Below are 25,956 nucleotides of genomic sequence, written 5' to 3'. Positions count from 1 at the left end.
TGTGGGTGTATGATTGGTTAATCGGCTCGTAAGAGAGGGATAGGTATTGTGGACACACCATTAAGGATAGTAGCAGGATGATCCCAGTTATGATAGGTTGAGGGATAATGAGGCCCAGAAAAGCAATTGTGAGGAAGAGCAATCAACAATTTGATAACCATCCCTGCTTCTATCCAGTGGGCTTGATTCTGGATTGATAATATTAGCCCTTCAAGGTAGATCGGACTAGGAAACTGAAATCATGCAGGCCAATACTACTTTTACTAAAGTTACAGTAACACAAACCTGCAATCTAAATGCATCCCCTCACCACCGGCCCATTTATGAAAAATAAGAAAATATTTTGTATGAGATGTTTTCTCAGGTTACAATTTTGCTCCGGACACAGATTTCTTTTATATGACCCTTATCTTGGTAGCAGCTTTTTCTTTTGTCCCACAAGGTTATTCCTTCTTCCTATTACATCTACTAAGGTTGTGTTAGTATTGTATTATGATATGGTATTAGGAAATTCATATTACTATATTGTTTGATTGTTATTGTTATTTATATTGCATATAATGTTTTAATTTCTTTCTATTGTGCTTAATTACATGAAAACTGTAAAAAAAAACACTAAAATTATTGCCAAGGACCTTGGTTCCAATTGGCTGCTAGTAGATGCCATGTCTACCTGCAATAAAACCACTTTCACCCACAAACCACTTGTGAATAAATTAACAGACATCACCTGAATTACCTAAATTCAGTTTCAGAATTCTGCCCTTCTTGATCTGGGGTCCTACAGATACAAAGGAAGGATGGAAGGCAGGAAGTCTTTGGTCTTTTAACAGGCTCCCCTCTCTTTTTGGTGCTGGATGACCTCACCCTAACCCTTATTTTACTGGCCCTGAAAGCTGGGTAAGGGCAGGCCCAGGAATTCATGGCCTCCATGGCAACCATATACTGGTCCACAATAATCTTGTTTCCCAAATACAAGTAGACTTATATTGATCTAGTTTTGTTTTAAAAGCTTTTTAAAGCTTTTCTCCAGGGAGAAGCTGTTGGTATTGCTTTATTTCTAGGAAATGATAGGGCTGAAGTCCAGAGGTATTTCTCTCTGATGACCCTTGCCCTCTGGAATGGCCTCTCTCTGGAGATAATATTGAGTCCATTGATTTCAACTTTCAGGAAACAAGTTATAAGTAAGTTATTCCAGAGGGCCTTTGAGTATTAACTAATGTTGCAGGATTCAGTTGTACAATTTTAATTAATTTATAAGTTACTGTGGCTATTTTATTTGTACCTTATTATTGTGAATTGCCAACAGTTGTGGGACAGCAATATATAAATTCAATAATCTATATATTTTCACAGACTATAGATATCTGCAAACGTTAATCAACAGAACTTGGTTTATTCAGCCAGCTGGTTTATTGTCAAATCTACATAGAACCATTGCAGAATCATACTTACGCTAGAGAGGGAACATTGTGGTCATCAATAAACAGCCTCTCCACTCTATAATGAAAAATCCCTGGGTCATAGCCTTGCTCACCTGCAGGAAAAATATTATACAGATATTATGTACATAAACAGAGACCAATTTCTATTAGGAAGATTACAAAGCAATACTTTGGACAAATATCTAGACCTTAAATGTCCTTAAATGGTAATTGGGACACTATTTACTCCACGCCCCTTTGGAATACACAACTCCATGCCCTACCTGATTTTTTTAATATTAAAATACCCAGAGTTTTTAAAATGGGAAACTGCATATTTTCATCCTTCTTTCATGAATATCTGGGTTCCTTAAGAAAATAAAAATATTAAGCAACTTTAATCAACATGTTTAGTTTGGAAATATGCCCATCTGCTCAGAAAAAGGGCAACACTAAATCAGGGCAATATAGCATATCAAGTAAAAGGAATACTAATTGCATGGCAGGTAATATTCTGACAAACCTTTACTTTGAATTTGGTTACATTTCTATCAACCATCTTGAGAACAGGCAATCTTTACCAGCAATTGTTTTGCAATAGCACTATTTGTACTCAAAACTTTAAATGCACCTATTCCAAAAAGGCTGGGAACCTCTGATCTATACCAAATTTTATATAAATTTGATGTAAATCTACCTCACCCCTAATTAGTCAGTAGAATTTCCAGTTTTAACAACAGATTGGAGAAGATTTTTTTAAATTAGCAACAAAAACATCTACATTTCAGTTATATTTATAGAATCAGATGTATCAAATTACAGTATGTATTTCATCTCCGTATTCAAAGCCCAGAAGTACATGGCCACCTTAAATGTCAATACGTATATGGTTCATTAAATACATATACAAAGATGCATGTTATTAAACTGTGTAGAAAAAAAGCAAAACTATATTAATTTCAAATTTCTACTGGAGTTGACAGGATAGCAAACAACAAAATGTTCAGCCCTCCTCCCTGCTATTATACTGAATCTTGTTGCTAACAGAAACAGTCTTCAGTTAACCTCTACAGTTTTTAGATAGTTGCTGAGCTACAGATAGTCCTCAACCTATGATCGCAATTGGGACCAGAATCTTGATTATTGAATGACATAGATGTAAACCTAGAAAAGTTTGATTCAACACTTGCCACAATGAGGCTTGACAAGAAGTGAACTGAAAAAATTACATTAATCTATAACCGAAGCAGTTTTTTCCTTCTAGATGTTTTGTATCTTCCAGAGGCTCGATTACTGCAACGCGCTCTACATGGGGCTGCCCTTGAAGAATGTTCAGAGACTACAGTTGGTCCAGAATGCAGCCGCGCGAGCAATATCGGGTGTACCTCGATACACCCATGTTACACCTATCCTCCGTGAGCTGCACTGGCTCCCTATTGGTCTCCAGACGCGCTACAAGGTGCTGTTATTACCTTTAAAGCCCTACATGGCCTTGGACCTGGATATCTGCAAGACCGCCTCCTGCTGCATACCTCCCAACGGCCGATAAGAACTCACAGGCTGGGCCTCCTTCGGGTGCCGTCGACCGGACAATGCCGGCTGGCGGCCCCTCGGGGGAGAGCCTTTTCTGTAGCTGCTCCGGCCCTGTGGAACGATCTACCCGCAGAGATCCAGACCCTTCCCACTCTCGCGACCTTCCAAAAAGCTACCAAAACCTGGCTGTTCCAGCAGGCCTGGGGCTGCTGACCCATGAATGAGGTCCAGCCCCCAGCTAAGTTTGGTGGAGTGTATGGTGTGTTCCTTTTAAATTGTTCTTAACTTTCCCCTATTTTTTATTTTGTTTTATCTTTGTATTCGTAAGCCACCCGGAGTCCTACGGGATTGGGCGGCATATAAGTTTATTAAATTACGGATTAATTACGAATTAGATGCTTTGACATTACAACTCAAGAATTTCAATCAGTAAGGTATTGAACCCACCAGTTAGAAACCAGTAAGCTGGGAAAACATGGGACTGAGGAAGACTAAATGACAGTCATTATATTAAAGAGGTTTAAAAAATGGGACTATGAATGTATCTTAAAGCTATCATATAGATATAGAACACTTGAGTTCTATATCATTCAAAACTTCATTTTAAAAGAAAGCAGTTACTGATTTAGTGGGGTGTGGTTAAGATATGTGATATCCAGGTTCATGTCCTCCATCAGTTATGGACATTCACTACATACCTACAGAAGACAGGGCTAAGACTGAAGATGGTGGATGGCCTGGTTTGTGATTAGAAGAGATGCAGTTGAAGTTTTCCTGATTGCTCCAGTTTTGGTGACTAGGAAACATAGTAATACTTACTACAAAGATTGTAGACTTTGTAATGGTCTTCATGTTTTGTATCCAAGAATTTTGCAACTTCCTTATAAAAAAGAATAATATATTTTAGTTGTCAAGGTGGCATGAATTATTGATAATTTTATTTATGTAGCATTTCAAGGGAGATTCGAATCTCAGATAGAGGGTTCTAGTGCCAATATAGAGACATACAGCAACCTCCTACAATCTGACTTCTACTTCCATAAGTTCCAACCAGTATGCCTGAGTGAATTATAAATACTGGTATTGCTAAAGTCCATCAATAAGCTAAAGGACTACTCGGGGAAAGAGATAAACCAAAGTACATATACTGCATATTTTTACAGATCAGTCCATCTGTTGATAAGCTGACCCTTGAATTTTTAATCAAAATGCTGTACCACGAAAAATGTGCCACTCAAGGGGAAGCCAACCCTAAAAAATTTGTATGTTTTAATTTTCACAATTTGCTTAGCTTCAGGTGACACATTTTTCATGGTATTTTAATTAAAAATTTGAGGGTCAGTTTATATACAAGTACTCCTCAACCTATGACCATAATTGAGCCCAAACTTTCTGTTGCTAAGCAAGAAGTGAATTTTGCCCCATTTCATGACCTTTTTTACTATAGTTGTTAAGTGAATCATTGCAGTTGTTAAGTTATTAATACTGTTGTCAAGTGATTCTGACTTCCTCATTTATTTTTTCAGGAGGTCACAAAAGGGATTACATGACCCCAGGACACTGCAACTGTCATAAATATGAGTCAGTTGTCAAGCATCTGAATTTTGATGACGTGACTTTGGGGATGCTGCACAGTGATGTGAAAAAAGGTCATAAGCCACCTTTTTTCACTGCCATTGTAATTTCAAATAATCATCAAACAAAATGTAAATCTAGGACTATCTGTATATGTATTTTTAAAAAGTACTACCATGTAAGCCCACTAGTGGATAAGCTGAATTTAGTTTTGGAGGTGCATTTTGGGACCTATAACTCCCTGTTTATCCATTATATGGATATGTGCTTATCATACCATAATCCATAGTGTGGAGAACCTACAGTAAATCTTCATTATGCGGATCCTATTGACTTTTTATTCAAAATGCAGAAAGCACTTCTGCTTTATTTGCAAACTCAAAAATTGTACTTTTCGCTGCTAAATTTGATAACTGATGAAGGAGGCATAGTCAGCATTCTGAGGCCTGCAGAACTCACCAATTTAGAAGAGGAATTGAATACCATTATTAACAGAATAACAAAGTTGGAAGGGACTTTGAAGGTCTTCTAGTTCAGGCCCCTGCTCAAGCAGGAAATTCTATAACATTTCAGACCAATGACTGAAAAGCCTTCACTGTTGCAGCGACCATAACTTCTGGAGGCAAGTTGTTCAACTGATTGTCAGGAAATTTTTCCTTACTTCTACGTTGGCTCTCTCCTTGAGTAGTTATGATTTCTCATTGCTTATCATTGAAGCCCATTTTTTCATATGTTAAGTAGATGCTATATATGAATTAATGACTAAAGCTTTGAGGAAAAAATCCTAAAGGCAGACTGTCTTTTACTTTACAATATAGCTTTAACTACCAAGAAGCCTTTTCTTCTACAATTACCATTATTATCTCTTACAATCATACTAAAATTAAACACAGCCAATAATAACTGGGAGTGGAGGAAAACAAAGAGGAAGATTCACAGAATAACATAAATTATTTCCATTATCTTTTAATCTTTAGATTACCGATATAGGATTCCTGTAGAAAGCTTGCTGCCCAGAAGATGGAAACGACATTGCTATAACACGAGCTAATGAATAGATACAAATAAGCAAAAGAAAGAAAATGTAAGATCTGCATTGTGAGAGAAATGTGAGATTTTTCATAGGATCACTACTTCAAGTTGAGTCATGTGAAAAAGTAAATATATCAACATACGTTTTCAACATATTGCAACATACAAATATTTGATCTTCATTTCAACAATGTTATTAAAGGAGATAAATTATTAGAAATATCATGCACCATTTACATTTTGGAGTACATTGTGTAATTTAAATAAACAGAAATGCAAATTTTCATTATGGAAAAACTAAGTAGACCACCAATATTTATCACTACTTTATCTCAAATACCTAATATTAGACTCAAGTATACCAGGTCAGGCCGTATTAAACCTATTTTACTAAAACTTCAAACATTTAATTGATTTTGCTCTCTGTTCTTGAACACCTGCCTAGATCCAAAAAACACTCAGAAGCCTTCAGAAAGGAGATTATAATGCCTATGAGTCTGGGAACAATTTCAAAAAATTGTCAAACATTTGGGACATCTATGATTCCCCTATCCAGAAGAATGTCATCACCCACAATAGTTCTCACCATTACTGATATCAAAATGCAGGAGTTTACTATTATAAAAAAGTTGTACAAATTACATCTAGGTGGAAGGATGTAAGATAGTTATTTGGCCACAGTACCAGAAGACATGTTTAGCAAAAATCAAAGTAAGCATTTCACCAGTAGAACCTGATACCAATTGAAAAGCATATTTCTATCAAAAAGGTAATACCAGGTGTTAGAACCAAAGCTATATTATTTTTTTCCACAGAAGGAAATGGCATGTTTGCTCTTTTTTGTTGTTGAATTAATGATTGCAAAGAATTTTTTCTTCAATTAATACCTCTATATAAACATACTGTTTAAATGAAGATAAAATGATATGCCATATATAATAAAAAAGAAAAAAAACTTTACATGGAGTGTACTTTTTCATATAATTGTAGATTAAAAGCAAGAAAAAACATTTCATGGTTTTAGAGATTATGACAAGGCCCTTTCTGTCACATACAACTCTGAGGTTTGGAGTTTGTACATTCTCTTAAGCAAAAACGTGACAGTTTCAAATCCTGTGGTCATAGTTGCAAATGCAACTCTGGTAAAACATTTTTTAAAGGGAGAAAACTGGATTAATTAGTGACTTAAATCAGTTCAGAAGTACAAAAGATTTTTAAAAAACTGAAGGACAATTTTAAGGTTAGCACCACCAAGCAAACATTAGATTTTATGCAGGAAAAAAGTAACTGTGGAGTCCTCGTTTGCTGAGCTTGTTTGCTTGCAGATGTTTCATTACAACTAAGTAACATCATCAGTGTGAGTGTGATATTTGCTACACAATAGCAAAGTACAGTAGCTTGCCCCTTCCAGTGTTGGTAGGGGTATGTTTTTTTTCTTATCAGCTCCTTCATTAAAGTATCGTTTTCTACTTTAAAGAGAAAGTGAAAAACCATCAGAAATCATTTTTTTCAGTGCTGTGGTAACTGTCACTAATTGAATAGTTATAAGTCAAGGACTTATACTTACTGTATAAATTTGCTGGTTTATATTATAAAAAACAGAAAAATGTGTTGTGTTACAATAAAGATATGAAAGACATCTAACAATTAAAAATAAAAATATGATCACCAGTTGACTTGGTGAAGGATAAAACCGATATATTAGTGGCATACTATCAAGTCTCTTATGACACTCAAATGGAAAAGATCCTACAGCTATGAAAATTTGATTTTTAAAGAAATATTCCTAAATTAAAAGCATTTTATTGGCACATATCTAAGTCCCAATATCAATCAGTAACTGTTCATATTATGCAGTACAAATGGATTATAAAGCTCCATGAAAAAAGACAAATGTGTTACTAATATCTAATATCCTGTATTAGATATTGCAACTTTCCACAATCTAATACCTCCCAAATACACTAACACAGATCCCAGAATTGCAAGTCAATATTCCAATGGCTATGTTACCTATGTTACTTTGGGCACTGTAATTCCAAACATTTGAAGGGCATCAGGCTGAGGGAAAAATGAACTATACTTTCTTTCAAACTACAGCCAAAGGACCTGCTCAAGATCTAGTCATTCGTGAATTACTAGCAAGAAAAGGTAATGCCAGAGTCATTGGCAAAAGCTGCTAATGCAATTAATTCACACTGGTAATTCCCGTCCCCCCCCCCCCACCCATCCCGGCCATTGTTCCTCATTCCTTAGGACCAGCATTCCGCCCTTCGTGAGAAACATCACTGACCCATGATATCAAAATTTTATGCATAAATGTTCTCTATTATAACCAAGCATAACAGAATTAAAGATCTAATTTCCTTTTCATTCAAAGGGAGGCACGTCTATGTAAATGAAAAGGTTGAAAGAGGTGGCATTGGCTCTTGGCCACATAGAAAAAAAAATTACATGACTCTCACTCTAGAAATATTCTGTTGCAAATAGTTAGCATTTAACTGCTCAGTATAATTGGTAATGTCTACCTCAGCAAGCACTGGTTCTCAACACAAAGAAGCAATAGTAAAAAGAAGCACAGGTATCACAGGTATATCCCTAAAAGCAGTCTATACAGATGGAAAATGGAACAAAGAGTTCTTCTTGTGTTCATCTTACACACATTCTTCCATTATCCTTGGATGCCTAGATCTCCATTTTTAACCAATATCTCCACTAGTCAAGAAATACTAACCAGTGACATAAGTGAGATCCAAGTCAAAGCCACCTCTTGTGTAACGCCTTTTATTTTCTGAGACCTGTCAGTCAAAAGAAAAAAAACAATTATTAAATAGTGATCTTAGGAAATAAGTAGTCAGTCATGGAAGCCTAGACTCCAGAAATTACCCCATTAAATATGAAGACATTTTCAATTCACTCATCTCCTGGTAACTTCCTAACACAATGGGTGGAGAAATGGTTTGCCACTGAATATTTCTTGAAAAAAATTCCAATATTTTTCTGCCTAACTCTGAAGCACCTTGGCTTTAAAATCATAACTTAGTTTAATTCAGCAAGTGCAAAAATACTTTTTTTGAAAACACTGCAAAGGCTGGTACAATGAATAGTAGTAATCTGTATTAAACATTGTAAACATAAACTGTATTCACAAAAATAACTCCTCTCCAATAAATCTCTACAATGAATAAGTTTTATAAAATTTTCAGATTTTTTCTTTCAAAAATCTGGCTATTCTTTGCTCACATTTTAGGATGGAAATATAAATACTGGAAGTCAGAGAAAGACAATTTTCATCTGCAGCCAAGTCTTTGTCCTAATCTACTGTAGGTGGCTTTTAAAAATATATCCTTAGAAAAGTTATACCTACATTATGTTATCTTTTAAAAAAAAAAATAGATGAAGTGGTCCAAAATCAGAAAGATGTGTTTAGACAAAGTACTGTCACCCATTTGCAAATATATAATACTGCTACTTCGCTGTTAAAATGAACACACACACTACTTTGAGCTCAGGCTGATTTAAGAGCTTCAGCCTTATAGGTAGTCCTCAACTTACGACCACAATTGACCCCAATATGTTGTTAAATGAGACATTTGCTAAGTGATTTTTGTCCTATTTTATGATGTTTCTTGCCTCAGTTGTTAAGTGAATCATTGTAGTTGATAAATTAGTAACCTGCTTGTTAAGTCAATCTGGCTTTCCCATTGGCTTGCTTGTCAAAAGGGACACAGCACCATCATAAATACGAACCAGTGGTCAAGCATCTGAGCTTTGGTCACATGATCATAGGAATGCTGGAAATGCCCTAACTGTGAAAAATTGTTTTAAGTCACTTTTTTCAGTGCCGTTGTAACTGAAGGGTCACTAAATTAACTGTTCTAAGTTGAGGAATATCTGTACTATGATGGGTTCTTCAGAAAATCAAGACCAAGAATTTAAAGTGCAAAATTTGTAATAAATGTGAAGCAGATGACATATCATCTAAAACTCGGAATGAAAACCTGAATATTACTTGGAATCACAAGGCCTGAAAAGGTGTATCTTCCAACAAAAGACCTTAATGTTTTCTGTCTTAGATAGATTGGAAATGCAACTTTCTATTCTAAGCTAACATTTGCCTTTCATCTCCTGTGAAAAAGTCTTCAAGCCCTTCTATCCCATCTTCCTGTACAAAGTTAACCATAGAATTTAAGGAAAAAAGTGTGTGTCTGTGTGTGTATATCCAATTTTGTGTTACGTAACATTTCCTCTATCCAATATCTCTTGCCTGTTTTAATATTTCAATTTTTATTTGTTTTTTAACTTGCCTCCCAATTTTCTCCCAGGTCTTCATCTCTATCTACCGTATTTTTCGGAGTATAAGATGCACCTGAAAATCCAGGTACATCTTATACACTGAATACAGCATTTTTTTGCCTCTGGAAACCCCGCCTCTTCACCAAAATGGCATAGCCTTTAGGAGGCTTCCAGAGTGCTCCTGGGGGCTGGGGAGAGCAGAAATTAGCGAAAAAGGCCCAGTTTTTGCCTAATTTTCCCCACCCCACCCCCAGGAGCACTCTATAAGCTTCCTAAAGGCTATGCATGCCCTTTTTTGACAAAAAAATGGACCTGTTTTTGTGAAATACAGGCCATTTTTGGGAGCTCTGCAGAGTGCAAAAAATTTTTTAATTTGCCTCTTCAAAATCTTGGTGTCTTCTACTCTGGTGCATCTTAAGACTCAAAAAAATATGGTACATCTTTCCTGGTTAGCTTAAATATTTCTTCCATCTCTACTATCTTTTGCTGCCAAGCCTCCAGAAGATCTGCCCAAATCTCTATTTTCTTTTCAAAGATATCTTTCTGTTTATCCAGTATCATTTTTTGGTCTTTTAGCATGTATTTTTCCTGAATTGCTTCATACGTTTTCATTGTCTTTTCTTTTATCTTCTTGTTTTATTTGTTGATTTGTCCATTCTAACTTTTTTCCTGGTCCTCTATTATCTCCTGTTTCCTGGGCTTTTTGATCATTATTCATGATCCCTTATGGAACATTTTCTAGCTTCCCATTTATGTTATTCATTAAATCCATTATCTCCCTGTGATTCCTTGTCATGATATCATAAATGCTTTGAAACATCAACATCATTTCTTTTTGTAACCCACTTACTTCCCCCTGCTAAAACATCTTGTCTTCTTTTCATAAGTCCCAGTATAGCTCAATAGTCCATCAATGGTCTATCACTTCCCCTTAGTCTCAATTATATTTGATCTCAGAAAGACGATCTGAAAACCATTTAGTCAGTCCAGACAGTGCTCCTCGGGGAATACAGTAATATAGTTCTTTATGTCCCACAGTTAATCAATTTAGTTCTTTTAGGTAATCCAGGAAGATTTGCAAATGTCTCCTTAAGTCTATAAATTCAATCATAACTCCTGATGTCATCCATGTTTTCAGCATTAGAACTCCAATAGTCTTGGAGCAGATAGGTATAGAGCAATAGATAGCATAGCAATCCTCCAGGTGTTATTTCCACTTTCTCCTCTGTCTTATTAGTATTTTTCCCAGGATTGTAGGAGTATACGGTCTTCCCTTGTTGGGAAGGTTGTTGAGAAAGTGGTGGCCTTTCAACTCCGACGGTCCTTGGATGAAACCGATTATCTGGATCCCTTTCAGTCCGGTTTCAGGCCTGGTTACAGCACGGAAACTGCTTTGGTCGCACTAATCGATGATCTCTGGCGAGCCAGGGATAGGGGTCACTCCTCTATCCTTGTGCTCCTTGACCTCTCAGCGGCCTTCGATACCATTGAGCATGGTATCCTTCTGCGACGGTTGCGGGAGGTGGGAGTGGGAGGCACCGTTCTTCGGTGGTTCTCCCCCTACCTCTCGGACAGGTCGCAGTCGATGTTGGTCGGAGGGAGATCGACCCCTAGGCCCCTCAATTATGGGGTGCCGCAGGGTTCGGTCCTGTCCCCCCTCCTATTCAACATCTACATGAAGCCGCTGGGTGAGATCATACGCCAGCACGGGATTAAATATCATCAATATGCGGACGATACGCAGTTGTATCTGTCCTCCCCATGCCAACTCAGTGAAGCGGTAGAAGTGATGTGCCAGTGCCTGGAGGCTGTCAGGGTCTGGATGGGAACGAACAAGCTGGCGCTCAATCCCGACAAGATCGAGTGGCTATTGATGCTCCCTCCCAAAGATGGTCCAGCTATTCCATCTCTCAGCCTGGGGGGTGAAATTATACGCCCCTCAGAGAGGGCCCGCAACTTGGGAGTCCTCCTGGATTCGCAGCTGACTTTAGAACATCATCTGTCGGCTGTGACCAGGGGGACCTTTGCCCAGGTTCGCCTAGTGCACCAATTGCGGCCCTACCTGGACCGGGAGACCCTTCGGATAGTCACTCATGCCCTCATCACCTCAAGACTGGACTACTGTAACGCGCTCTACATGGGGGCTGCCCTTGAAGAGTGTTCGAAGACTTCAGCTTGTCCAGAACGCAGCCGCGCGAGTGATTGTGGGTGCACCTCGGTACACCCACGTTACAACTATCCTCTGCGAGCTGCACTGGCTGCCCATGGTCTCCAGACACGCTTCAAGGTGCTAATCATTACTTTTAAAGCCCTACGTGGTATTGGACCTGGGTACTTGAGAAACCGCCTCCTGCCAGTCACCTCCCAAAGACCTATTAGATCCCACAGACTAGGCCTCCTCCGAATTCCATCTGTCGGCCAATGTCGGCTGGCGACTCCTCGGGGGAGGGCCTTCTCTGGCTGCTCTGGCCCTCTGGAACGATCTCCCTGTGGAGATCCGGACCCTTACTACCCTTCCAGCCTTCCGCAAAGCAGTTAAGACTTGGCTGTTCTGGCAGGCCTGGGGCTGTTGAACTATCCAGCCCCATTCGAGGTTACGGCTGTTGTAGAATTTTAAATTGTTGTTTTTTATTTTATTTTTTGCATCCCCTCCCTTTTTATTGTTAGCCGTCCTAAGTCTCTTGGGAATAGGGCGGCATACAAACTTAATAAAATGAAATGAATGAAATATTTCATTCACCAGTAGATGGCGTCTTCAGCTTAACCTCAACATTGCACAAATTCTTAACAGGTTCCGTTTGTGATTATCGAGCATTTTAAAATGCCTTATTGCCAGTAAAAATTAGAGATCCAATACAATACAATACAATACAATACAATAGCAGAATTGGAAGGGATCTTGGAGGTCTTCTAGTCCAACCCACTGCCTAGGCAGGAAACCCTATACCATTTCAGACAGATGGCTATCCAACATCTTCTTATAGACTTCCAGTGTTGGGACTTTCACAACTTCTGGAGGCAAGCTGTTCCAGTGATTAATTAATTGTTCTAACTGTCAGGAAATTTCTCGTCAGTTCTAAGTTACTTCTCTCCTTGATTAGTTTCCACCCATTACTTCTTGTTCTACTCTCAGGTGCTTTGGAGAATAGTTTGATTCCCTCTTCTTTGTGGAAACCCCTGAGATATTGGAACACTGCTATCATGTCTCCCCTAGTCTTTCTTTTCATTAAACTACACATACCCAGTTCCTGCAACTGTTCTTCATATGTTTTAGCCTCCAGTCCCTTAATCATCTTTGTTACTCTTCTCTGCACTCTTTCTAGAGCCTCCACATCTTTTTTACATTGTGACGATGCAGTATTCCAAGTGTGGCCTTACCAAGGCATTATAAAGTGGTATTAACACTTCACGTGATCTTGATTCTATCCCTCTGTTTATTCAGCCTAGAACTGTGTTAGCTTTTTTGGCAGCTGCGGCACACTGCTGGCTTATATTTAAATGGTTGTCCACTAGCACTCCAAGATTCCTTTCAGTTACTACTATTGAGCAAGGTAGTATACCGTACCTGTGTATTTCGTTTTTGTTGCCTAAATGTAGAGCCTTACTTTTTTCACCATTGAATTTCATTTTGTTAGATAGTGCCCAATGTTCAAGTTTGTCGAGATCCTTCTGTATCTTAAGCCTATCTTCTGGAGTGTTGGCTATTCCTGCCAGCTTGGTGTCATCTGCAAATTTGATGAGTTCCCCATTTATCCTCTCATCCAAATCATTGATGAAGATGTTGAAGAGTATTGGGCCTAAAACAGAGCCTTGAGGTACTCCACTGCATACTTCCCTCCATGTAGATGCAGTTCCATTAAAGACTACATATTGAGTGTGGTTGGTCAGCCATCTGGTGGTGATGCTGTCTAACCTACACTTTTCTACTTTATCTAGTAGTAGGTTATGGTCCACTTTATCAAATGCCTTACTGAAGTCCAAGTAAATTATATCAACGACATTCCCCTGGTCCACTAATCTTTCAAAGTTTTTAAAAGCTTTGCCTTTTTTCTTAAAATCTTTTCTTTCAGGTTGGTAATTTTTCTCTCTGTAATTGTTCCCTGTTTAAACAAACTTTTCAAAGAGTCTCTTTTTCAGAGTTAATTTTCTTTGGGGTAGGTTTTCCTTGGAGTAGGTCACCTCACCCGGTTCCAGTCACTGTTCATCCACACCAGTATAGCACATTCTTTCTTTCTTCGGCTGTTCCAGCTTCATGGTAGCCATAATGGCTGCCATTCCACTTTGCTATCGGCTGAGAACGAATTAGACCTGGTCAAGTAGAAGAGCCACCACTCTCCGTGACCTGCAGGGCCTCGACTTTTTATCACCCTACAGGGTGACTTTAGCCCCTTATGGAGCACCCCAACGAAGGGATTCGGAGCAATTTCATGGAGCCCCGCTCTTCGCATCCGATAGCACCACAATGTCAACCGGAAGTCAATTGACGGCAAGAGGACTGATGTAATTATTACTTAATACAATATGATATTGGCTATATAATAGTATACATGTGATTATATGTTATGAAAATGGAAAATAAAAAAGTATTTTGAAAAAAAAAATAATTAAGGTATTCATGTTTATTAAAAGAAAGAAGAGTCAATCAGAGATTTCAAAATATATACATAAAAAGGCTAGTTCAGTTTACCTGTTTATAACCAGCCCGTAAACCACTATATCAGTCTGCTTAGGAAGTGAATTCAGCAAATCTAGGCACCAGAGCTGGCAAACATTCTATTTCACTTACCAACCTCCGGGTCATTTTTTCAAGTCGCTCTGCCTCAGCAGCCAATCGAAAAACTCTTACCAGAATTATAATTCTCAACATTCGAAGAATGACAAATGTTCTGGGAAATAGAAAGAATGGGATTATATCAATTATTAGTGCCAACTTTGGCTATGCTCATATCATATTAGGCCCATCTACATTGGTATTCAGGTTTGGGAATCCTTAAATTTCAATCCCGCCAAACTATTGTACAACCTCATCTCCTACCATATCATCCCACATATAAATAATTTCTATAGATATCAGCGTTATTGTGGTAGAAAAGAGAGTAAGAATGCCACTTAATATCTACTTTGTTTTGGAAGCAAATGAAACGACTATTGTTATATATCAAAACGTTATCACTCTTCAAACAAAAAATCCAAATAAGCTAAATAAAAATCAATGCATGCAAGACCCAATAATTTAAAATCTCATCTCATCCCATCTCTCCCTTTTAAAGAGTCTTGGGAGTCTTTCTGTGCCCTCAGGGTCCTCTGTATCACAGAGCAAAAGGGGTGGAATCTTCTTGTAATTGTGGCAAGGGCTATCTTATATGATAGAGGATAGGTGGTGTCTTATCCCTCCCCCTCTGTTGAGAGAGAGGGATGATAAGAATGTCTTCTTCCTCAAGGAAAAAACAGTCTAGTTGCCTTTTTAAAAAACACATTTGAGCTGGAGAGATGCATATTTCTTACCTTGGAATTACAGTTATTCCACCCAAGTCAGAGGTAATATCTACAGCATTGATCAACAATGTACCCACAACAATGAGGCTATCTAGAATGTTTAATTTAGATTTGAAGTAGTTTTTGGATCTGAAATGCAAAACAAATAAGAATATTCAAACACTAAGTAACAATAGCTTAATGGCGTCCCTCTCCCACTCTCAGAATGATACAGTTGCCATCAAAAAGCTGCTGCCAATAAGACTTCAGTACTAAAGAGGTAAGGGAGGAAGAGGAGACACAAAATGTCTACCTTGGAGTTCTGCACAGAACCTATATTTTTCTTCCCTCTATCTGTAAATGAACTCTGCAGAAAATAGTATAGTTCTATGGAGAGTGACAATAGGATCCATACAGGTTTTACAACAAAAAAAATCATAGATATTAGCAATAAATATATTAGAAACATATAGTACAAGGATAGGAAGATACAGAATATAGTGTTGATAAAGAGCTCATGGAAAATAGTTAAAAGATGATACGAAATAGCTAAAAGTCCTTATAATTTACATTTATTTATTTATTTTTGTAAGTTTTCTTTATTTCATAAACTAAAAGTCACCCCAAGCTGTTGAAGGGAGATTCAGAATTCAGAAACCAAAGCCAACTGTCCAGATTTCTAACGCTTTGAGTTTTTATCAAATCTGGGGCAATTTGATTATTCATGTTTCAAAAATATCCTGCCATAGCATTCCACATTGCAACAGTCTGCTGTAAAACCTATATTGTATATATTATCACCTCAGAATCTGTATGTAATCCATTATTTTATTATTATCAACACCTTTAGGGGAAAGCGCAATGTTTTTTTTTAATACAAAACAAGTCATTTAAAAAAGTTAGATCAGGGGTGGGTTCCTGCCAGTTCTAACCTCTTCTATAGAAGAGGTTCCACAAATCTAGTGTGCCATTTAGAACTGGTTCCAGCTCCCTCCCCCCACCCATCCGCACCACGCTTGCCCTGCCCGCCGCTCACTGATTGGCTGGCTCACCAATCGCCCTGCCCGCCTCTAAGAGTCCTATCTAAACCTTAAAGTCTTAAAGCTGTCAAGTTTGAACATCCCTGGGTTTTTTTTCTAAAGGGTTAGGGGTGCAAGGGTCATGTAACTTGACAGCTTTAAGACTTGCACACTTCAATGCCAGAGTTCCTGAGCCAACATGACTGGAGAAGGAATTCTGGAAGTTGAAGTCCACAAGTCTTAAAGCTGTCAAGTATGAACACCCGGGGGGGTGGGTGGGTTTCTAAAGGGTTAGGTGTGCAAGGGTCTTGTAATTTGACAGCTTTAAGACTTGCTTGCACACTTCAATGCCAGAGTTCCTGAGCCAACATGACTGGAGGAGGAATTCTGGTAGTTGAAGTCCACAAGTCTTAAAGCTGTCAAGTGTGAACACCCCTTGGGGTTTTTTTCTAAAGGGTTAGGGGTGTGAGGGTCTTGTAACTTGACAGCTTTAAGACTTGCATGCTTCAAGTGCCAGAGTTTCTGAGCCAACGTTTTGGTTGCTAAGCATGAGCGTTGTTAAGTGAGTTTCATCACATTTTACAATTTGGTCACACCCACCCAGTCACATGACTGCCAAGCCACTCCTACTCAGTCACATGGCTGGCAAGCCACTCCCACCCGTTTATATGACCGGCAAGTCACTCCCACAAACCTACAGAAGAGGTTCTAAAAAAATTTGAAACCCACCACTGAGTTAGATACACAATCCATTTAAAAGAAACAGCTTAGCATTGATCATGTTCAGTGATCATAAAATACAGATTGTTGGGGGAGAAATTAGAAGGAGAGGTGGAACTAAGTTTGCTTCTAGATTATTCCTCAGATTGTTGAGGATTGATTCCTAGGTTGTTGAGATGCAACAATGCTGCCTAATTCATGACATTTTACAGACAGTCAAGATTATATAAAATTCCACTTAGAAGCCTCCTATCTTTTCCTGATCAAGTTTTCCATCTTTTCTCTCTACCAGAAACAAAATGCATTTTACCTGAAAGCATTTCAGTGTCTTGAATAATTAATATAATCTCTAGAAATATGTACAGGAGTATTCCAAACTATTTTTTACAGATTGTCCCAAAACTTTAAACCTTTTAAAAGAAAATCTTTAAAATATTTTATTCCCAGTATAATTCTACTATAAGAATATATAGTTCTCCCTTCAATCCTTAGGGCTAGTTCTAAATTTCCACATTGGATTCCATCAAGGTGCCTGTAAGAATCAGCAAATTTCTATGTGCACAGATGCTCTTACCCTTCAATAAACACTTGCAGGAGTACATCTACGAGGAAAAATAGTGCTATGCTGAAAGAGAGGTTTGCAATCATGGATTCAACAGTTTCACGTTCTTCATCAACCAACAGAGAAAGAATCACAAGTGAAACATCCACAAAAATAAGCACCACACCAAAAAATCTGCAAGTGCAAGGGACATGAGAAATATAGGCATATTTCAAAACAAAAAGAATGCAAGTCATAATTCTACACTTTTTGTTTTTCTGTTGAGATGTTGAGGTCCAATTGGTTTTGGACCACATCTTCTGTAATCTCTAGTTACCATTAACTACAGTTTTTGATAATGAGAGCTGTAGATAAATTGTCTCATCAAACCCTATCAATTCAGTAGTGGAATGACAAGGTGTTGGAGAGCCACAAGTGTGATGTACAACCTGCCCGCGTGTATATTAAAACAGTTGAAAAGACATTAAAAAAACAGTTAATTATGTTAATGCAAATATAGACAGTGTCTCCAAAGTTATATATGCTGGAGGCATGTGCATTGTAGACTTCTTACATTGTGTTACACCATAATATAGTTTCATATTATGTGTGTCATGGATTGTAAATTATAAATTATGGTTTAATAATTGAATGACTCCAACAAACTGACTTACTGGAAAAAAACAACATGATTTATAAAAAAATGTATACATTATGAGCAATACATTCTGATACAGTAAATTAGTGGTAATTGAAATGGAACAATTCACTGTACAATTCTTTCCTTGTACTTAATTACATTTCATGTAAACATAATATTTACCTGAATCCTAAAGACATCACACATGGAGATATCTTTTTTTTCATCTTGCTGAATAATTAGTGGAGAAAGGGAGTAAAAGAAAAATTGTTAACGATTTTGCCTAAGATTTCAAGGAACAAATCAAACCTTACAAAAAAGAATCATATTAGTACTCCCTGATCAAGTTTAAATACTGTAGTGGTATCAGTAATATAAAAATTTCTATTGTATTTAAAAGACAGTCTAGAATTATACCCACAGTAACACTTATATTTCTAGGCCTGCTAGGTACTAGTTAAATCTTCCTAGCAATCCTTTTTGTTTTCCTTATAATTCCTCAAAGTAGCCAATTGTTTATTTTGTCTTAAGGATTTTTGAATCCAAGCTTTAAAAGATAACTAAATTGACATTTATAAATTTTCATTCATTAATAGAATTCTATCAAAAAAAGAACAAACAGGATTCCATCAAGAAAGAAAGAAAGTTTTGTCTAGTAGTCAAAACACCAGGTTAGAAACCAGGAGAATGAAAATTCTAGTCCTGCCTTAGCCATGAAAGCCAGTTGGGTGATTTTGCCCCAGTCACTCTCAGCCCAGCTCACCTCGCAGGATTATTGTTACAGAGAAAATAGGGGGAAGGAGTATTTATGTTCGCCACCTGAGTTGTTTATAAAGTAATAAAGGTGGGATTTAAAAAATCTAATAAATAAAATAAGAAAACCAAATGAGTGCTTACACCCTGGATTCAGCTGCATAGTTCAACTATGCCTGCAAAACAGAAAAGCCTGTGTTTCTTATCCAAAAATACATTATTGTCCCTTGCATACCCTTCCATTAACAAGCAACCTAGAACCAGAGTATGAATTTTGTTATATTAAGATTATGTCCTTAAGAATTTTTTTTTTGTTTTTTTCCCTATGGTTCTAATGTTAATTGTGTAATTAATTTTTCAATGTTATTTTACTATTTATAGTTATTTACTACAGAGTCTCATAACTACACTACCAATTTGGGAAGTGCTTTTTATTTTTCAGAACTACCATTTGACAGGAACTAACAGAATGGCACATTTTAAAAACTAAATGCACTTTAAATTTAAATGAAATGATAAACAGAAAAGGACCAGGAACAAATATGATATATTTTCAAACACTAGTCTTCTTCAATCAGGGAAAACAAACATTCCATGCCTGATCAAATGTTTAATCTCTTCTGATCTGTACTGGATCTTTCCCCCGTCACTGACCACATTTTCCCTTTATACATACTTTTACAACCTTGGGTGACTTTATTACCATTTCGGTACATATTGACAAGGAATTTACTATATATAATATGGGGTGGCCTATACATTTCATAAATAAATGTATACATAATTCTGTGAAGTTTTGTGGGGTCCACTATTTGGGTTGATTGCTTGATTAGATTTATTTGCCATCTCATTTTGAAGTGACCATAGGTGGCTTATAGCACTAAAATTCATAAAAAATATGTTACAGACGTATGGACGTAGCCATAATTTGCATGTCCCCACGGATTGGTTCGCCAAGCTGCAGGAAGTTTAAATTGCTGTCATTGGCCAGCAGGTTTGCCGGAGCTGAATAAATGGAGGGCTCCGGCAGCCTGCCGGCAGATCACATTGCAACCAAATAGGGAAATAAAGTGCTGAATCTTTACGAGAGCCTGCTGCCTGTTCTTTATCCGTGACCATCTAACAAAATAAATATTTCTAAAAAATAAAAATGGAAATTACAATGGTAAAATTGTAGTTAAAAGATGGTGAGGGAGGGAGAAGGATATGCAGGAGGGAGCAATCTTAATTCATCAACCATTTCCGGTGTGATGCTCTGCCATTGAGATCCCAAGTCATCTGGCAGAGCCAGGTCTTCAGACCCTTATATAAGGTCAGAAGGGTGAAAGTTGATCTCATGTCAGAGGTCAAGATGTTCCAAAGGGAAGGAGCCATGGTAAAGAAGACCTCCTGGATCAAACCAGCCAAAATTGCTTGACTGTGGGGCCTGCAACATGTTCTTTCTTCCAGCATGAGTGAAGTGGGCCAGTCCCAATGAGATGATGTAGTTTCTCAAGTAACCTGGACCCTTGCAATGCCTGTCTTTAAATGGAATTACTAACATCTTGAATTGCATCTGGAAGCAAACTGGCAGCCAATGCAGCTCACATAGTTGTTAACATGACCTATCCAAGAACTGTCCACACCACTACACTCTGCACCAATTGAAGTTTCCAAATTCTCTTCAAGGATAGCCTCATATACAGTGCATTGCAGTAGTCCAAACACTTGCTAAACATAAACATTTTAAAAATCCTAATTTGCTTTTTTAAACTAAGTCAACTCAATAACAGAGAAATGTTATTTATAATATTATTATATTGTGTTTTATTTACATTTATCAGCTTACCTCACCCATGAGTCTGAATCAGAATCTTCTACCTCAACACCATCATCAAGAGAAACTTCAGACTCCTTCTTTAGCTCAGGTCTGCCATAGAATTAGTCAAGCTGCTATTATAACATTTCTTCTTCAATGGTAACATAATCATATCCATTTATACCAAAGACAAATGACTAGTGTTGTTTAAATTTCTCAAACAGTTCAGGAAGTTTAATTTATTTAGTATGTGTGCCTGCATCCTCTTCAGTAATCCCCTTGGTCACTTGATTTCTGCCACAGAATTACAGCCCTTGATTTACGAATCTAATGGATCCTGCCTATTCCATCTGTAACTCAAGAATTTGTTATAAAGATCACTCCCTGCTTTCACTCACACATTCACTAATTTAATACGTGGGAAAATGCACAGCTCGTTAAGTGCACATGAGATACCTTGGTTTGGGGAAGGCCATGGGGGGAGGGGGTTAGTGAGGGAATAGGCCACCTACTTCAGACCGCCCAAGGCCTCCCCCCCGACCCACAGATACCTCATTCTCCCTCCCCTGGGGTCCCCACAATTGTTTCCTCCCCCTCCTGCCGCACCGCGTGAATTACCTTATGAAGATCTGTCTCCTCCCCAGCCTGATTCTGTCCCTGCTCCCTCCTTTCTCATCAGCAAAGGGCTTGACAAGGCCTCTGGTGACGAGAAAGCAGCCCCATAAGGCCACATGGAGCCTTCCACGGCTACTTTCTTGGTGGAGATCAGCTTGACGAGGCTTCCAAGGTGAGAACGCAGTCCCATAATGTTGCATGTGGCCTTTTGCAGCTGCTTTCTCATTGGAGATCAGCTTGAGGCCTCCGGAGGAGAGAAAACTGTGCGGCCTTATGGAGCTGCTTTCTGTCCGCTGGAGGCTTCATCAAGTTGATTTCCGGTGAGAAAACAGCACATGAGGCCTTATGAGGCTACTTTCTCTTCGGCAAAGTGCTTAAGGATTGCTTCCCTGTATGCTTCGGCAGCCCTTTGCAAAAGCCTTTGCCAGTAGAAACAGAGCTTCAGAGGGATGTGCCTGCTCCTTCCAAGATCTGCTGGTGCCAACAAAGGCTTTTTGCAAAGGGCTGCTGAAGCCTAGAGGAACAAAATAATGTGAGATCTCACACTACTGATCTCACATGATCTCCCACTACATTAGGCCTCTGTTCTCTGCGAATGCAGGCAAAGAAACCGTGACAGAGGAGATCTTTGCAAGGTGAGTGAGTTTCCACAGGTGAAGCATCGGTGAAGACTCGGGGGGGGGGGGAAATTGGTGGCGTGAATGTTGCAGAGCCTCTGCAATAGTTCGTAACAGCGAACAACTGCTGTGGTGCTGCAATATTCATAATTTCAGGACTTGTTTATAAATTCTAGGGGGCGCTAATCACATAACTTCGAATGTTCGCTAAGGGAATGCTCGTAACCTGGGAATTACCTGTAATCAATCAAGCTGCTGTAGTTAATATTTTCTCTTCAAAGGCAACATACTACAACATCTTCCCCATTCTAATCACTGCCCTCCAGATATCACATTCTAGGATTCTAGACTAAATTGGAAAGTAGAGTATATCCCAGAAGGCAGAGGCAAACAACTTTCATATTGATGTTCCATGTGTATGTGTCCATGTAATCACCAGGAATTGAGTGACTCAAGAATGATTTTACCCTTATTACATCTGGGAAATGCTAAATTGTAAGATGCTGCTGAATGAAAAAGCATTCTGTCTAACATATTTTTACACACTATTGTTCACTTTCTAAACATGTACTTTCCTCTTTCTTCAAAAACAGCAGAAATCAAAATTAGTCAAGGATGGAAAGGAACAGCCAAAGACATATCTTGAAAAAGTGTTTTATGAATACATCCTCTTCACATATCTAATCAGTAGTAGTATTGATTTTTCTGTTTATTCCCATGAAAGTCGTCCACTTGTACATAAAACTGAGAAGGTTTCAAGTGGAAAATGTACAGACTAATAATGTCATGGGTTATACTACATCACACTTGTCTGTACAAGTCTTTCCCATATTCAGACGAAATACAAAATGCCCTGAACAGCACAAGATGTGATTCAAGTTAGCATTTCAAATGAAATGTCTTATCTACTGTAAAATATGAAAGTTTGTCTATTAATATTAATGCCCAGTTCAAACTATTGAAATAATAATAATGTGAGGGGAAATGCACGATTGGATAATAAATAAAATATTAATTCAGACAACTGATTTTTTTTATTCAGGTTCATACATGATCAGATCCGATATATGGTCATTTGATTTGATTATGACTTAGTATGATATAGAAATGTAGCCATTGTACTGTAGTTTACAAAAAGTATTATATGCAGAAGAGGACATTATAGATTTTTCCACAAAGCATAATGAAACAAAACATAATTTATTATCATGTGTGAAACCCAACATTAAGTGCATCTTAAAAATATTTCCATTCCCAGTTTTTGAATGAAATTAATTAAAATGTAAAATCTTCTTCCAGTTTGAGCTTGACCCAAACTGTTTTCATGGACATTCTGTGTACTTTTCTTATCAATAAACTGGAATGCTTTGCCATTGACTTATTTTGAATTTTTGTCTTTTATTTTTCAATCTAGCCTATACTATAGTCTAAGGCCTACTACGTGTCTTCTGACAAAAGCAGTATCAGACTGCAAACTTACCTCCTTTGAGGTATATCTGTGATGTTTTGAAAAATGGAAGATCACTCTCTTCCTTACGTTCTTATGTTGGCATTACTTGAATCTGCCTTGCCCCATTCCCCCAGACTGCACACTGCTGGTATTCCCCCAAGGGCAGGTAGGTGCTGCCACACAAAAGAGCTTTGAGCTAATAGTGCATTTTTAAATAATTCAGGCCCTCCTAGGGCATTCACACCTTCCCCAGTCACCAAGACCGTTTTTTATATGTACACAAATATTCAGCAATGGCATCCTGAAAAGTATGCTAGCAAGCATCCAAAACCCATATCCCTTTTATCTCATTTTATCTAATTGATAAGAAAGTACTTATAATCTGCCCAACTACCAAAGTTGTCTGGAAGTTAACAAACAGTAAAAATGAGATTAATCTAGAAAACATAAACATCAATTATATTAGAAAATAAGATTTTTCAGTGTTCTTTTTAAAAGTTTATTCGGAATAATTTTTGTAGTGATACTTAAATTAGGAGGGTTTAACTTTCTCACTATTAGTATTGTTGCTTGAAAATCCAAATTATTTATCTTATCTTTCTATTGTTTGTACTTTTATTTGCTAGAAACCAAAGCAAGTTATGCTTCTTGTCTCCAGAAAAAGAAGGAACAGGCACAAGCATGTTTAGAATATGTAGTTCATTTTAACAACTGTATTCTTAAAATGCTATTTATAATTTGTCCATCTTTGCCCCTCCCCTGAAAATAAAACTAAGACAAGCTAGTAATTCTGTTAATATTTCTGAAATAAGAGGGGTATCACCTGTATTTAAGGTATATCTGATGGAAGAAAGTAGAGCTTACTACGATAGATGTAAATTTTTATTTATTAGAGCAACTGTAAAGTTTTAAAATATAATGGAACAATTATGAAGATGGTAGGAATGATAAAGCATTTCAAGAATTTATAAATCTCACAAACTACACATTAATTAAATTAATTCATACTTTCACAAAAGTATAACTTGAACTCAAACTGTATTTTCATATATTTGGGTAGATATGTTATTAGATATCTAGTATTAACTTGAGGCCCTAGCAATCGAAATCTGAAGTTCTTTACATTCAGAGCACTGGGTGCTGCCATGGAACTATTGTTACATTTATATTACAATTAAAATAACTCACCGAACAGAGCCTTCTAATTTAGCTTTTACACTTAACATTGTATTTTACTTCTTACGTTGTGTAACACAGCAACCTATGAAGAAGAAAAAACACAGAAACTGTTGAGAATAACAAAAGTGGCATTTTATACATACAAGTTGCTTAATAAATATAAAATAATTAATGTATTGTTATTTTTTACCATTCAGTGGTGTCCGACTCTTGGTTATTTTATAGGAAAATGCTCTCCATACTACCCTGCAAAGCACAGCTCCTTTCAATTGATGTATACATACAGGTTATTTAAATTAATCCCCCAAACTCAACTGCACATTGTCTATAAATTGGTTGGCACATCAAAGCCACATGCAGATCTGGAAGGCTTCACTACAGTGGTTCCAGATTAAAAGTTCTCAGTATACCAAATAAAGAAAACAAACAAACAAATAAATGACAAGGAGCCTGACCATCATGGTTGTAAGCTGTGATGGTCATAAATGAAGTCACCCACTTGACCAACCCGATTTTATGACTTTTGTGGCAGTTTGCTATGGGCTAGTTTTGCTGGAAAACCAGAAGGAAATGCCATAAATGTGGTCATGTGATTGTGGGGGGTGGCTTTTAGAAGTTTAGAACCAAGTCATAAGTAATCTACAGGGAGCTTCTTCATAACTTCGAATAGTTGCTAAGCAACTGGTTGTAAGTGAAGGACGATCTGTAAACACATGTTCCATTTCTCTTTGTTTTTCAGAAAGAAAAAATAGAAAATTCAGGAGGATTATAAATAAAAGTACCAAATACAGTACCAAAAATGGAGGTGGATGGATGCACAATAAAACATTATCTGGGAGGCTTATTCACTTTGGCCAGCCTTGCCCAACTTTAGTTTATTATACATCAAATTACGAATCTCTTAAATCAAGTCCCAAGATCGCTGCTAAATGGGAATCATGACAGGTGCACCTCTGAAAAACACCAATGTTAGAGAAAGCTGGCTTCAGCCTATTTTTCAGAGGTGAAGTTGGTTACACCATTACTTCAGGCCAGAATGAGAAATTCACCTGATCATGTTTTCCAAATATTTCCTGCAAAAATGAAAGGGAGCACCTTACCATTCTCAAGGTACCAGCTTTTCGGTCGAATATTTAGAACAGCAAAGGAGCTGTGGCAAGTAGATTGTACATTTATAGCCAATGTGCCAGCTCCAATCATTCACGAACCAGTCAGAATTGATGAGCTATGTATTATTATTCTTTATTTAATTTATATTTATTATTTATGTACTATTTTTATAAACAACT

The 25,956-nt window shown here is 37.5% G+C and overlaps 1 protein-coding gene across 1 annotated transcript in view; it reads right to left on the bottom strand.

The window, feature by feature from the left end:
- LOC116506400 (phosphatidylinositol 3,4,5-trisphosphate 3-phosphatase TPTE2-like) overlaps window positions 1-24,754 on the bottom strand; it is a 33,728-nt gene extending 8,974 nt beyond the window's left edge. Inside the window, exons 1-10 of the mRNA XM_032214132.1 lie at window positions 24,677-24,754; window positions 20,837-20,917; window positions 18,439-18,486; window positions 17,649-17,810; window positions 15,366-15,485; window positions 14,647-14,746; window positions 8,299-8,362; window positions 5,515-5,579; window positions 3,777-3,837; window positions 1,456-1,537 (exon numbers count right to left, since the gene is read on the bottom strand). Of these exons, the coding sequence (XP_032070023.1) occupies window positions 1,456-1,537; window positions 3,777-3,837; window positions 5,515-5,579; window positions 8,299-8,362; window positions 14,647-14,746; window positions 15,366-15,485; window positions 17,649-17,810; window positions 18,439-18,486; window positions 20,837-20,917; window positions 24,677-24,714 (821 nt within the window). The 5' untranslated portion in view covers window positions 24,715-24,754. The remainder of the gene's footprint in view (window positions 1-1,455; window positions 1,538-3,776; window positions 3,838-5,514; window positions 5,580-8,298; window positions 8,363-14,646; window positions 14,747-15,365; window positions 15,486-17,648; window positions 17,811-18,438; window positions 18,487-20,836; window positions 20,918-24,676) is intronic.
- Window positions 24,755-25,956: the final 1,202 nt, after the last annotated feature.

This window comes from Thamnophis elegans, chromosome 3, assembly GCF_009769535.1.
Source record: "Thamnophis elegans isolate rThaEle1 chromosome 3, rThaEle1.pri, whole genome shotgun sequence".
In the NCBI taxonomy this organism is placed as follows: domain Eukaryota; kingdom Metazoa; phylum Chordata; class Lepidosauria; order Squamata; family Colubridae; genus Thamnophis; species Thamnophis elegans.
The sequence above is the reverse complement of the archived record's forward strand: the minus strand, read 5'-3'. Positions and strand labels throughout refer to the sequence as shown.